Source organism: Microchirus variegatus, assembly GCF_963457635.1.
Source record: "Microchirus variegatus genome assembly, chromosome: 3".
In the NCBI taxonomy this organism is placed as follows: Eukaryota; Metazoa; Chordata; class Actinopteri; order Pleuronectiformes; family Soleidae; genus Microchirus; species Microchirus variegatus.
In genome coordinates this window covers 32,129,307-32,141,954 of record NC_139804.1, presented here as the reverse complement: position 1 = coordinate 32,141,954, position 12,648 = coordinate 32,129,307, and the positions used below count along the sequence as shown (strand labels likewise).

Sequence of the window (12,648 nt, the reverse complement as noted above, 5' to 3'; positions counted from 1 at the left end):
TTCTGATTTAATCTCAGAATGCATGCAATTTTTCTTTTCTTTATTTCAAAGAAAATCTTTTGACATGTGGCCCGAATAGTGAGTCTGATAAATCAAGTATTGTAGTTTTGTTTCAGCAGGAGTTTATTTAATTAATCTCGACTCAAACTTCTCAAGTGATGCTTTCCAAATAACTTTGTGTGAACTTTTCCTTCTGTTGTCATGAACCTGGTGGTGGTGTTTGTGACCACGCCCCCAGGGAGCCGTTGCCATGGCACACACTCACAACACAAGTGCGCGCGTGGACAGCTCCTGTTCGACGCTACGAATAACCAGCCAATCACAGGGTCGCGTTCCGGTCACATGGTCTGTGAGCGTGCACCTAAAATCAAGTTGAATTCCTCCTCCGTCATATTAACGTTAACCCAGAGCTGAGCCGGTGAACACCTGCAGCGTTCACACACACACACACACACACACACACACACACACACACGGAATATTTCCAGAACTTTCTGTCACCTTCAAACCGCGAGGAAATGTTCAACAGTGTCCTGAGAGACTTTGACGACGACCAGTTCTTCTCGTGAGTATCTCCACTGTTTACTGTCATTTTACAAACGCACTACTAATGTTTTTAATGTTCTTAATAAAAAAAAAAGATTTTAAATAGATTTTAGAGTCTAAAATCTATTTATTTCACTCACATTGTGTCGTCTGATATTGTTTCTGACATTAACTCCTAAAAACTATGTAAAACAATATGTTCATTGTTTGTTTTTTACTGAATTGTCGATATTAAAGTGTTGCGATAGGATAGCTTTTGTAAGGACACACTGTATTTTAATAAATACGTATATGTTTAGTAAATACGTTTTGGTGTCGTTTTAGGACACACACAAACGTTTTTGAAAGAGAATTCTTGAATGAATGAATGAATGAATTAAAGAAATCACTTTAATTTGATTAGAACCAAATTAAAACTTAACCATTATCTTAATATTACAGAGAAAAAGACAAGCGTTCAGATGTGTCACCATCTGCCTCATACGATTGTGGTGAAACAAGTTAATTTGGCAAATTCAACCGAAATGTATTTCTATCTACTTCCATCAAACTTTAAAAAACAATGCTGCTTGTTTTTTTTTACCAAATATTGTGTGCAATATTTTATGTGTTTATGTGCCTGGTTTGTCTTGGAAAGTGGACTACATGCCATTTTAAATTGCTGTGATTTGGAACATCCATTATTGTTAAAGTTAAAGTGGAAGCCTTTAGACACACGGCACTTGAGAAAAGACAAAGTATATCTTAATTATCATTATCAACAGTAACGCCAGCAGCTGAGTTAGTCGGTGACCTCCAAGGTCGTACTGTAAAGGTTGGTGTTTAGAGTGTTTAGATTCAGGCCTTTTTCAATGTCCTCACTTTTGTAATATTTGGCAGCCACCGCTGCATCATATTGCACAGTCATACTGAAAGTTCATAAATAAATAAATGGTGGGATAAATGTTTCACTTCCTCTCCAACAGGGAGCCGGTCCGGGCTCACAGAGAACACATGAGGCACATGATGCGGAGCTTCTCGGAGCCTTTCGGTGGATCCTTACTGCCCAGTATAATGGACGGCAGAGGCCACAGCGGTCACAACACGGCAGAGCATCCGAGCTCATCGCTGGCGGTGAGAGACGATTACAGGGTAAGGGCCTTCACTTATAGAACCACTTATTGAACTAGTTTGCCAACGTGTGGACTCAGGTAAGACAAGGGTGAGTTACATTAGCCATATATGTACGTGGGCTTAATAACCACCGATGACGGTTGTTTAGTGGACGTTTACTAAGATCGTAGTGGACGCTGGCCACTGGCAGCGTAACTGGAGCACCACTCAGTGAAGTATGGGGCCATGTGATTCTCTGGTTTAGAGGAAGGGTAACCCCCTTGGCCTCTCTGGACGGTTATATCTAGCCGTGAGGAGCCCTATTTATAGTGCATTGTTCCACTGACACACTGTTTTCTTGCAAATACACATGCAGACTTCTTTAAAAACTCACACCTGTAGGAAGACTCCAAAGAAATGTGCTTTTGCTCTGCCAACATGAGCTGCTGCTGAAAATAACAAATAACAGATTATTTTGGATATATATTGTATAGGTGTATACTTCTAAGTCTTGGTTTCATACATGTGTTGAGGGCTGAAACAATTTCTCGATTATTAATCAATTACTCAATTAATATCAACTTTTTAAATTATTAAAACACCTTTTCTGACTTGTCACCTTCTTAACTGTGATTAATATTTTCTGGTTTCTTTGCTCCATAGAGGAAAGAAATCACAGAAACTGAATCATTTTTGAACGTCATCATTTACAGGTTTGAGAAACACTAATCCACATTTTCTGACATTTTATGGACCAAACGATTACTCGATTAATCGAGAAAAGAATTGACAGAATAATGGAATTAGTTACAGCTCTCCATGTATTAAACAACTTTAATTTGCAAACAGGTTAAAGTATGAACAAAGTACTGTTTTAGTTTTAGTCATTCAATAGCTTCTTGCACCTGCTGTCACTGCCGAGGTACTCGCACAAATGCTCCCTCAGTTAGGTCTGATAGTATTGCTTGACATAGACCAGGGACACAACAAACACTCATCTTCTACCGCTTTATCCTACACACGAGGGTCGTGCGGGGTGCTGGTGCCAATCCTTGCTGACACCTGGACAGATTTGTCCATCTTGTGTCCAATTTGTCCAAATCTCCAAATGTGCATGTTTTTGGACTGTGGGAGGAAACCAGAGAACCAAGAGAAAACCCATGCTCTCACATGGAGAACATGCAAACTCCATGCAAAAAGGCTCTTGTTCTGACCGGGTCAGGAACCCTGGTCTTCTTGCTGCAAAGGCAAGAGTGCTAACCACTACACCAAATGTGTGGCCCCCACAGCATACATACAAATAAAGTTATATCCTTTCTATTCATGAAGACCAAAAAGTTACACTCTGCAGCTTCAGGCTCAGCTTCAGTGATTCATGCTTGCCCTGAAACGGTGTGTAGATTAGTTCTGCGACGCTGCACCCGTTCACCTCTCCCAGATCGCTCCCTCTCCCCTCTCTGCTTATTTAGTCGAGCTTAGTCCCCGTCACCTGCTTTGATACCACTGCCTCATGAGAGCCTGTATATTTATCCTTGTTAATGACTTTCATCAGAACCGCAGCCTCAATAGCCAACAACCTGCTTTTCCCTTTATTAGCACCATGCCTCTAACTAGCTGAGCAGGGGCTCAGGAGTACTTGACTAATGACCTCGGTGACAGTGGGTGAAATGGAGTGACACTGTAAAATTTCCACCCAGACAAATTACTCGATCTAATAGTCGGTGTAATCTTCTGTTGAACGTCCTGGCTCACAAAGTGCTTTGTTAATAGTGCAGAAAAACAAAGATACTGAATGAGCAGATAAAGATCCGCAGATTTTTATCACAGTACTCGCACATTCATCTGGAGAGCAGGGTCAGTGTGGTGGCGCTCAGCACTGCTCAGAAGGCTGAGTCTGTGGCGGTGCAGTGTTATTGGCTTTGTACGGGCATATGTGTGTGGATGTCATGGACACGATGTGTTGTCATTGTTGCTCTCTCGGTCCATCTGTCTGGGCAGAATGTGCCCTGGCAGTGCTGCTGCATTAGCAGCTAGATGACAGACAGCTCCCTCTCATAACTGCTCTCCAATATCACAGGGACACATGCCCACACAAATAAAAAAACATTCTGAACGAAAAACATACTCTAAAGAGCAAGTTATGCATGCAAAATAAGTCACGCGCACTGGCATCATGCACATACGGACACATGAGAAGTACACACACATGCATGCACACACATTGGCAACATACTGCTGGAAGGCTTGTACTTCTTATATTAGCTTGTGAAGCATTAGAGTCCCAGTGGAATATAAGCCCCTTCTTACCTTCCAATTCTGCCACCAGTGCTCACATTTCCCCGTCTCTTGCCAATACCCACGACCAGCTTCGTGTCAACCTTGCCCTCGTACATCTGCGCTTGTTTATGTAGCAACTGTTAAATGACAGTCAAATTATACCGAGTTGGATAACGTTTCCTTGTTTGTGCTTGTTTGTACTGAGCTGGTGCTTGACTGGTCGCTCACCGAAGTCTGAATTTGCCTCAAGCAAGTTTTAAAATCTTTATTCACCATAATCACAGTCAGTATCCCTTACTGTCTTTATTCATCACAGTCCAAGATCACAAATGTCCTTAAAGTCTGTTGATTTGTCACCTCATAGTGGGACTGAGCAATTAGTTGTCAAAACAATATCAGAATTTGAAGTATGGATGGGAATCCGTATTAGTCCGATACTGGTTCAAATCACTGGATCAGATAAAGATGTAAAATCCGATACAATCCCATATATTAGGGTTGGGAATCGGTATCGGTCCAATATTGGTCATAATCACTGTATTGGATATTGGACAGATAAAAATGTAAAAAAGAAATAAGAATTTTAGCTGAGTAATGTTTGGGCTGTTTATTTCTTCTTTTTGGGAGAACAATATTTGTTGCACACTTGGAGAATTGGAGTTGTTAGCAGCTTCATAGTTCATTTATGGTCTAAAATAACTGTATCAGACTAATATCGGTATCGGTAGATCCTCGAGTTTGTGATATCGTACACAAAAAAAGTTGTATCGTCCCATCCCTAATTTGAAGCAATGCAGTTACCAAGTTACACAGACTGCACTTTATTCCATCGCAATCGCAAAAATGTGAGACAACAATCAAGTCCTCATCCTTGCATTAGAGCACAATCGTTAAAGGTACAGTGTGTAAAATTAAGGATGGTTAATAACGGAAAAAGTTGAATATACCACCCATAATAGGTGTTTTAACACATTAAAATAGAAGTACAGTTTTATGAATCACATCTAAAGTAAATGTTCCCTAACCTAAGTGTCCCCAAGGAGCAGGAGCATGTGGTAAACATTTAATTCAATTTAATCACCAAGTTTATAATACATCATGTGGAATTACCATTACAGATATCTGTGACGCAATTTTGACTAGTCAACACTGCAATTACAGACATCTGTGACGTTTTTACTCTTCGGAATGACATCACTTCTACCAGTCATGTTAAACATCATTATGACGAGTAACAATTCAAGTTCTAGATATCCACAAATTCATTTTGACTATCTGAAACGTAAATCTAGATATCTTAAAAGGACAATGTAGACATCATCAATTGAAGATACTTAAACATGTCTTTAACTTTAAATGTAAGCACCGAGTTAATGTTGAATATGTGTTCCCTAATCTTAAGTGTTACCAAATTAGGACTAGTTATAGTGACATAGGTATCTGAAACTGGAATTAGAGATATCTACGATGACAAACCCCATTCACATGAACGGCAAAAGTGACGTCATTTTGGCTAGTAAAAAAAACTGAGATATCTGTGACTGTAGTTTTGATTAAGAATACCGTTGCAGATATCAGAAGGGAATATACTGTCTACCACTGCTTCAGAGGCCACAGTGGCAGGCTCAGTATCTGACTCAGAGAGAGATAAAAACACCAAGGTCAATCTGCAGTCGTCTGTTCGACGACTATAAAATAATGTGTTTTGTGTCCATGTTTCTTACTTTTCTCAGTCACTGCTCAGTCTGCACCTCCCCCCAACAGTCTAAATATAATAACAGATATGTAACTGGCATTTATTAGTTCATAGAGGCCACTTTGAGATAAAATTGGACGTGAGACTCCCTAGAAGCCGGTCAGGAGCGTTTTTACATCAGCTTGACCTTTGAAAAGCGCTGAGAGAGCAGGCTTGGACTCCAACCCCCCGGTTATATCCCCGTCCTGCCCGGTCCACGCAGCCTTCCTAGAATGAGGTTCGGTTTCAGCATTAAAGCCGCGCTAATCTCTGGCAATGCGACCCAATTATGCATGGAACACAAGTCATTCAACACCCCACTGATTACGCACAATACCCCAATGAATCACCGTGCCCAGAGAATACACATGCATGCACGGCGCTGGCTGCTGAGACATTTATCCAGGGCCGTGGTCGTAAACACCTGTATTTTTTGGCCTGAGTGAAGGCTGAGGCTGCTGCCTCCTCACTTGGCTGTCACTCTTCAAGTCCCCTGCACCCTCAGAGAGTTCATGGCCTTAAAGGATCAAACCTGAGGTCATGGTAAGTTCCTGTCATAGCTGTGGAAAGAGCTTAGCGACCAGTGTAAGACAACTTAACAACTTACTGGCAACAAACTCGGTAAACTGGGCAAAAAGTCAACATGATTCATGATATGTGTGTGTCTGTGTGTTATCGTTTAAATCCTCAGGACTTCAGCCAGTCATTGTTGCCTTTTGGCAGCACTGACAGCACGGACGGTGTAGTCCTCAGCTCCTGTGCTTTGCTGTCATATGAGTTTCTTTTTTATGCGCTATGCTAACCAAGATAACACTCTAGCGTGTTATCCATCAGCCAGGAGATAGGTCACAGCGTCCTGGTAATGTACACACACAATGTTGTATTGTTTCTCATCAACACATTCATCATTGTAACCCATTTACAGCACAATTTACTTGAGAATTAGCTTGAACGTAACAGATATTTTACCTAAAGAAAGGCAACAACACTTCACCTCAGGGGTTTAGATACAGGCAACTGGTCGCTTGACCTTTAAAATTTATCCTTCAAAATTCAACTTTTCCTTACACTATATTAAACATTGTATTAAAGTCCACTTGCCTTTATCCAAATTCCCGAAGTGTTGTTGAAATATTAACTTATATAACAGTGACGATAGTGCATGTTTGAAATCATGGCTGAGAAACCATGAGAACCTCGGCATTTATAAAATAATGTAGAAATGAAACTGTTTTAAATAGTGCAGTGCCCCAAGGAAGTATGTGCACACCGCAAATCAAATGCACCTTGTAAAGAGATTCCAGCGTGGCCGAAAGTCACAAAACAGCAAGCTACGCTAATGCTAATCGTAGCCTCGCTAGCTTACCTTTGGAAACAGGTTGGTCAGTTAGCCGCACAATAGTAGCATGCTAATGCTAAATAAATATGTGCTCGCGTATTGGTGAATGGACTCCGACTTCGTCGTTTCAGTATAACTCCATGTTCTGCGGTGAACCGTGTGAAAATGTCTCGCCCACTGTGAGGACAGCCTCTTCACTCTCACCTCCCCACTACAGACAGCGCAGCTTCTGCTGATGAGCCGCTGTCTGCCTGGTGTAGCATGATAAATCAGCGAAAGTGCAGCATGAAAATCAAAATTACTGTTAATGAACGAAAATCAAGGATGCACACCATCGGGCCATGCTCAAACTATATCCAAAATCTTATCTGAGTAACGGGCAGCGAGATATGCCTGACACAGAGACACAGACACACAGACACACACAACTTGCTTTATAGATAGATTTTCCGTACAAGATAACACAATGAAATACTCTGCAATTATTACAATATTTGTCAAATATGTACACGGATGCACACACAATACTTTTCCAACAATAGGCTTTCCAAAAAAGACAGCAGCAAAGACTCTGTGAGGGAAAATCCCTAAACAAAGACTTGGTTTCCACTTTCTGTGTCCTTTGTTGTCTGCATCACCAGCTCATATGATCAAATGTAAATGTCGAGGTTACAATGTTCCACGCAGCCACATATGTAGGACACATTTAGCAGCACGCTGCGCTCTGCGTTCTCTGTATGTTTGTACACATGACAGAGACCTCATTCACGAGCTGATAATTCCCGCTGAACCCTGAACTCTGGCTTCGTCAAACCTGAGACGGGGAAAACCAGAACAGCTGATAGGATTCGGCTCAGTCACGTCTGAGTATGTCCTAAAACTGTGACTCACCGCTCCATGGAAAATATAGAGCAGAGCTTTTTATCCAGTGGAGGTAGAAAGAGTCATGTGTGACCCTGCCCTGACCTCAGCCCCATCGAACACCTTTGGGATGAACTGGAACAGAGATCGTGAGCCAGACCTTCTCGTCCAAAATCCCAACACATTTGTCATGAATTGATTTAAATCAATCTCATCATCAGAAATGATTGTGGGTAGGTTACCATGGTACCATGTTTCGAAAACACAAAACCCACAGTTTCCCCTCTTCTAAACTTCGAGTTTACACTAAAGTTGCAACTCAGCTGTCGTTGTCCTCTTGTGTCTGTGCAGGACATGATGACCAACCCTTTCGGCATGTTTGACAACATGATGTCCAACGTGAGAAACAGGATGCAGGACATGCACCGGAGCTTTGTGAGTTTTACCCCTGCAATAATTTTGTGTTCTGTTTGCCGCTATCTCAGGCTCACGTGTGTGTGTTTGCGTTTTGTTTACGCGTGTATTTCAGGAGAACGTGTCCACAGATTCAAACAGCCACTCCTTCAGCTCCTCATCAGTCATGACATATTCAAAGGTTGGAGATGAGCCTCCCAAGGTTTTCCAGGCAACCTCGACGACACGCCGTGCACCTGGAGGGGTGAGTGTGCCCTCAAAATTCACGTATCTTCTAATTTGTATATACTATAACAACTTTTACTTTAACACTACTACATTTCCTCTAACTATCTTTGTTACTCGTTACTACCAAATAAAATCAGAAGAAGAAGAGTAATGGTCTGTGTTTATATAGAGCTTTTATAGTCTTGATGAGCTGCTTTACACTACAGTTTTCATGGTTTCATTTTCACACATGGGGTTCAGTGTCTTCTTCGAGGACACATATAGACTAGCAGAGCCAGGAATTGAACCCACAATCTTCCAGTTGAAAGACAACTCGCTCCTACTGAGCTCAATCCTAACTCTTCATTTAAATTTTTTTTTCTCTAATATCACTCAGATCAAAGAGACTCGGCAAGCACTTAAAGACTCTGAGAGCGGCGTGGAGAAGATGGCGATCGGTCACCACATCCAGGACCGAGGACACGTTGTGGAAAAGAAATACAACAAGAAAACGGGAGACAAGGAGTTCAACCAAGACTTTCAGAACCTGGATGAATGTACGTTGATGGACTGCTCTGAGTGGTTTCGGTAGCCATCACTTCATACGAAACCATTTTTACAATCAAGTCTCATCTAATAGGTCACAGTTTGCCCAAACTTTTCCCCTGGAGTTCTAAAATGTTGACTTTTGACCCTCCATGGAAGATGAAATATTAATGTGCAAGCAAGTACTGAGATTCATTTTGTTAGGTCCCTTCATTCCATTATATATCAGCTTTTAAAGTGCAGGAAACTTTTAGCTTAAGTTTTAAACATTCAGAATCTGGAGTAACAAGGAGAATCCACTGCTTATTTTTTCACCTTCCACTAAATGACTAATGTCAGTGATCGCTACTGTGAAACATGGAGTGTTGCTCTGCCTTTTTAAATAATGTGATATTATATTCAGATTATAATTGTTATTTACTCCACTTTGGGCCTTCCTGTCTAAAAGAGTAGAATAGATAAATACCGGTACTTTTCCATGATCTATCTGACTCAGCGGAGTCGTTTCTGCTCAGATCATACATGTTTTTTTTTTTAAATGTAGACCAGTCACAGCACTGTTTCTCTCTTACTAAACCTGATCCTCCACCGGCAGCTGAAGCCGGGTCTTTTGACGATGAGTGGCAGCAGGAGCTCGGCAAGTTCCAACCGTCTGCGCCCACGTCTTGTCTCGAAGAAGCCCAGCCCCGCGCCGTTCACTGGGCGGCACTCACTGGTCCAGAGCAGGCCCACAGGTCAGTATGATACGAGCTCGTCAAGCATGTCGCGTTGAGGACAGACTGAAATCTGCTGCTCAGGATCGGATGACAAAACAAGTGGCCGGTGACTGACAGAAGACACATTCTCATGTGTTCTCATGTTATGATCCTGCACTTAATTTAGCCACTCCAACTGTGATTGTTTACTTTGTTCTGTCTCTCTGTCAGAAACCAATCGGAGGGCAAGACGGAGGCTAAACGCAACCTGAAAGACTCGGCAAAGCAGTAAAAACCATCTGTTCATGTGCTTATTCAATTCTTTCGTGTATCATACAGTCACACACACACACTGGTTTCAATGACGTCAGAGGACATTACATAGACTTACATTAATTTCCTGTAGACTTACTACAACCTTAACCATAATTACTAGTGCCTGAACCCTGACCTAAAACTTTAAAACATGTATCCACCCTAAAATGTAGTCATTTACATTATGGGGTCCCCATAATGTGACTGTGTAAACACTTTTAGGTCCCCACAATGTAAGGAATACCAGGTATACACACTCATAGAAATGCATGTTTGCACAGCATTTCTATTGAGGACACTATGCATTCCCTGGCCCCTTACCCTAACCTTAACCTTAACCTAAACTCAATCCAAACCCTAACACTAAAACCAAGCCTTAACCCTCAAAAATGCCCTTTATAGGGGTGACAGAACGTGAGGACCAGCCAAAATGTCCTCACTCCCTTAGCTTTATAAGTTTTTTTGGTCCTCACAAAGACACCGATACAAGAACACACATATACACAGCTATTTCATTGACTTCCATTCATTTGCATAGCCTAAACAAAGTCTAATCCCTAACTTTGAACCATAACCTCTTTATATCTGAGCCTAACCTTAACTTAACCACAATTCATTCTCATTAGGACCAGATTTTGGTCTCCATGAGGACTACTGGTCAGTGTTTATGCCAGAAAATGTCCTAAGGAGGTAACACACAAAAGAACACACACACTCACACAACACAACCGACATAATCTAAGGAACTGACCTATATTTGCCTCTAATTCAGTCCAGAAACATGCAGATTTGGAGATTAGGTAAATGGGACACTCTAAATTGACTGTAGGTGTGAGAGTGAGAGTGAGAGTGAGAGTGGATGGTTGTTTGTCTCTATATGTGTCCCTGTGATGGACTGGTGATCTGTCCAGGGTGTGTCCCCCGCCTTACACCCTATGTCAGCTGGGATTGCACCGGCGCCCTCCACAACCCTCATGTCATAGTTTGAATCTTACCAAAATGCACATTTGAATTTAAAAACACGATGATAGACTGGTTTGATAAGACAACTAAAAACTATCAGCACACTGTTCTGTGCTGGAACATGAACTGTACACATCATATATAATAATGTGTAAGTATTATGCTAACACAGTATTTATACTTTAATACACTTATAGAACATTCTCCCAGGTGTGATTGGCACAAGTGTAGAAGGAAATTTAAAGATCATTCATAATTCTTTTGTTGTTGGAACACATTCAAAATAAGCTGAGAATACTTTAATGTGAGGCTGGAGTTTATAACATTTATCACAAACAGTCAAAACAACAATGGATTCATAGACTTTTGCTCGTTTGATGTCCACTAATGCACTTAGACGCTGTCTGAATTCTCTTTTTGTAATGAAGTCGTCTAGCACCTGATGTTCTAGATGCAGTTTTGTGTATTTTCTCTGCTGTAATCTTTGTAAAAAGAATAATAATAATAATACTGTTACCTTTTTATATTGCTGCTTTGGATTCTCTCATGTTTCATCCAGTGATCCGTGCAGTGTGCGACAAACTCTTTGACAAGGTGTGGATTATTTTCCATAGTTCAAGATTTGTTCTTGTATATTTTTTCAAGGTATTATCTGAAACATTAAAAAAATTTGAAAATGTGACGATCATTTTCGAAGAATTGTTGTTGTTTTCAGACCCAAGCCTGGTTCACCTTAACATGCAGAGGTAATCGAGGGAGCTGAGTGTCATATCTTAAAAATGCTGAATAATGTTAATGATCATCTTAAAGCATTCAGACCTCAGGGAGTTTGTGACGTGTTTGTTCGCTGGTAACCCGTGGTTGTATTTTTGGATCTAAGCACTTGTCAGTAGCTCAGATTTATCTGAGACGGTCCACAGCTGCGAGCGCACCAGGCTCCTCGCTCACACGCTCGTCAATCAGACCACATTTATTCCGTCATTTTACAACATTTAATACGCAGGAATTGACCAAAAATAAAGCTCAACAAGGCTGAGTGCTCAGCACTGTGAGATTAATGCAAACTTATAATACTTTTGTCTCTTGTAAACCCTACCATTTTATTTATGCACTTTACATGTATATAATGTGTGTCTTGCTGCTACTACACTCTTTTCCCAGTTTGGGATTAATAAGGTACATCTATTCTATAATAGTCAATGAATCGATTACTTAATTAATCAGCAGCTATTTTGATAATCGATTGGGGTTTGTTTTTCCCCAGTTCTCTGATTTTGCAGCTTCTTCAATGTGAATATATTCTGGTTTCTTTCTCTCGATAACAAAGAAATCACTAAAAGTGGATATTTTAGTTTGGGAATAAAACAAAAGAACTGAAGAACATCATCATTTCTAGGTTTGGTAAACACCTATTAACATTTTTTTTCAGCTTTTGGTAACACTTTAAATTAGGGAACACATGTTCACCAACTAGGTGCTTACTAACATATATAAGTCACATACTTGCCCTTTATTAGTCATCATTAATTCATTAATTACAACATGAATTAAGATTTTTCCTACATACGGTGACAATACGTGCTTAATATTGACTAATAAAGGGCTAGTATGCTACTTATATGCGTGTTAGTAAGCACCTTGTTAATCTTGTGTTACTC

At 40.7% G+C, this 12,648-nt stretch overlaps 1 protein-coding gene across 1 annotated transcript; it reads left to right on the top strand.

Annotated features, from left to right (window-relative positions):
- Nucleotides 1–411: 411 nt before the first annotated feature.
- mlf1 (myeloid leukemia factor 1) lies at nucleotides 412–11,680 on the top strand. Its single transcript, XM_083886667.1, has 7 exons — nucleotides 412–565; nucleotides 1,512–1,677; nucleotides 8,202–8,285; nucleotides 8,380–8,508; nucleotides 8,869–9,028; nucleotides 9,613–9,751; nucleotides 9,944–11,680. Exons 1-7 carry the CDS (start codon nucleotides 519–521, stop codon nucleotides 10,002–10,004), a joined length of 786 nt encoding a protein of 261 aa, XP_083742793.1. The 5' UTR covers nucleotides 412–518; the 3' UTR covers nucleotides 10,005–11,680.
- The last annotated feature ends 968 nt before the right edge of the window (nucleotides 11,681–12,648 follow it).

What these genes read in the sequence shown, in the direction of transcription:
- mlf1 (XM_083886667.1), top strand. Translation starts at nt 519, where the DNA reads ATGTTCAACAGTGTCCTGAGAGACTTTGACGACGACCAGTTCTTCTC. An exon ending in GACGACGACCAGTTCTTCTC is followed by an intron (nt 566 to 1,511) that starts GTGAGTATCTCC and finishes CCTCTCCAACAG; the next exon opens with GGAGCCGGTCCGGGCTCACA. An exon ending in CTTTCAGAACCTGGATGAAT is followed by an intron (nt 9,029 to 9,612) that starts GTACGTTGATGG and finishes CTCCACCGGCAG; the next exon opens with CTGAAGCCGGGTCTTTTGAC.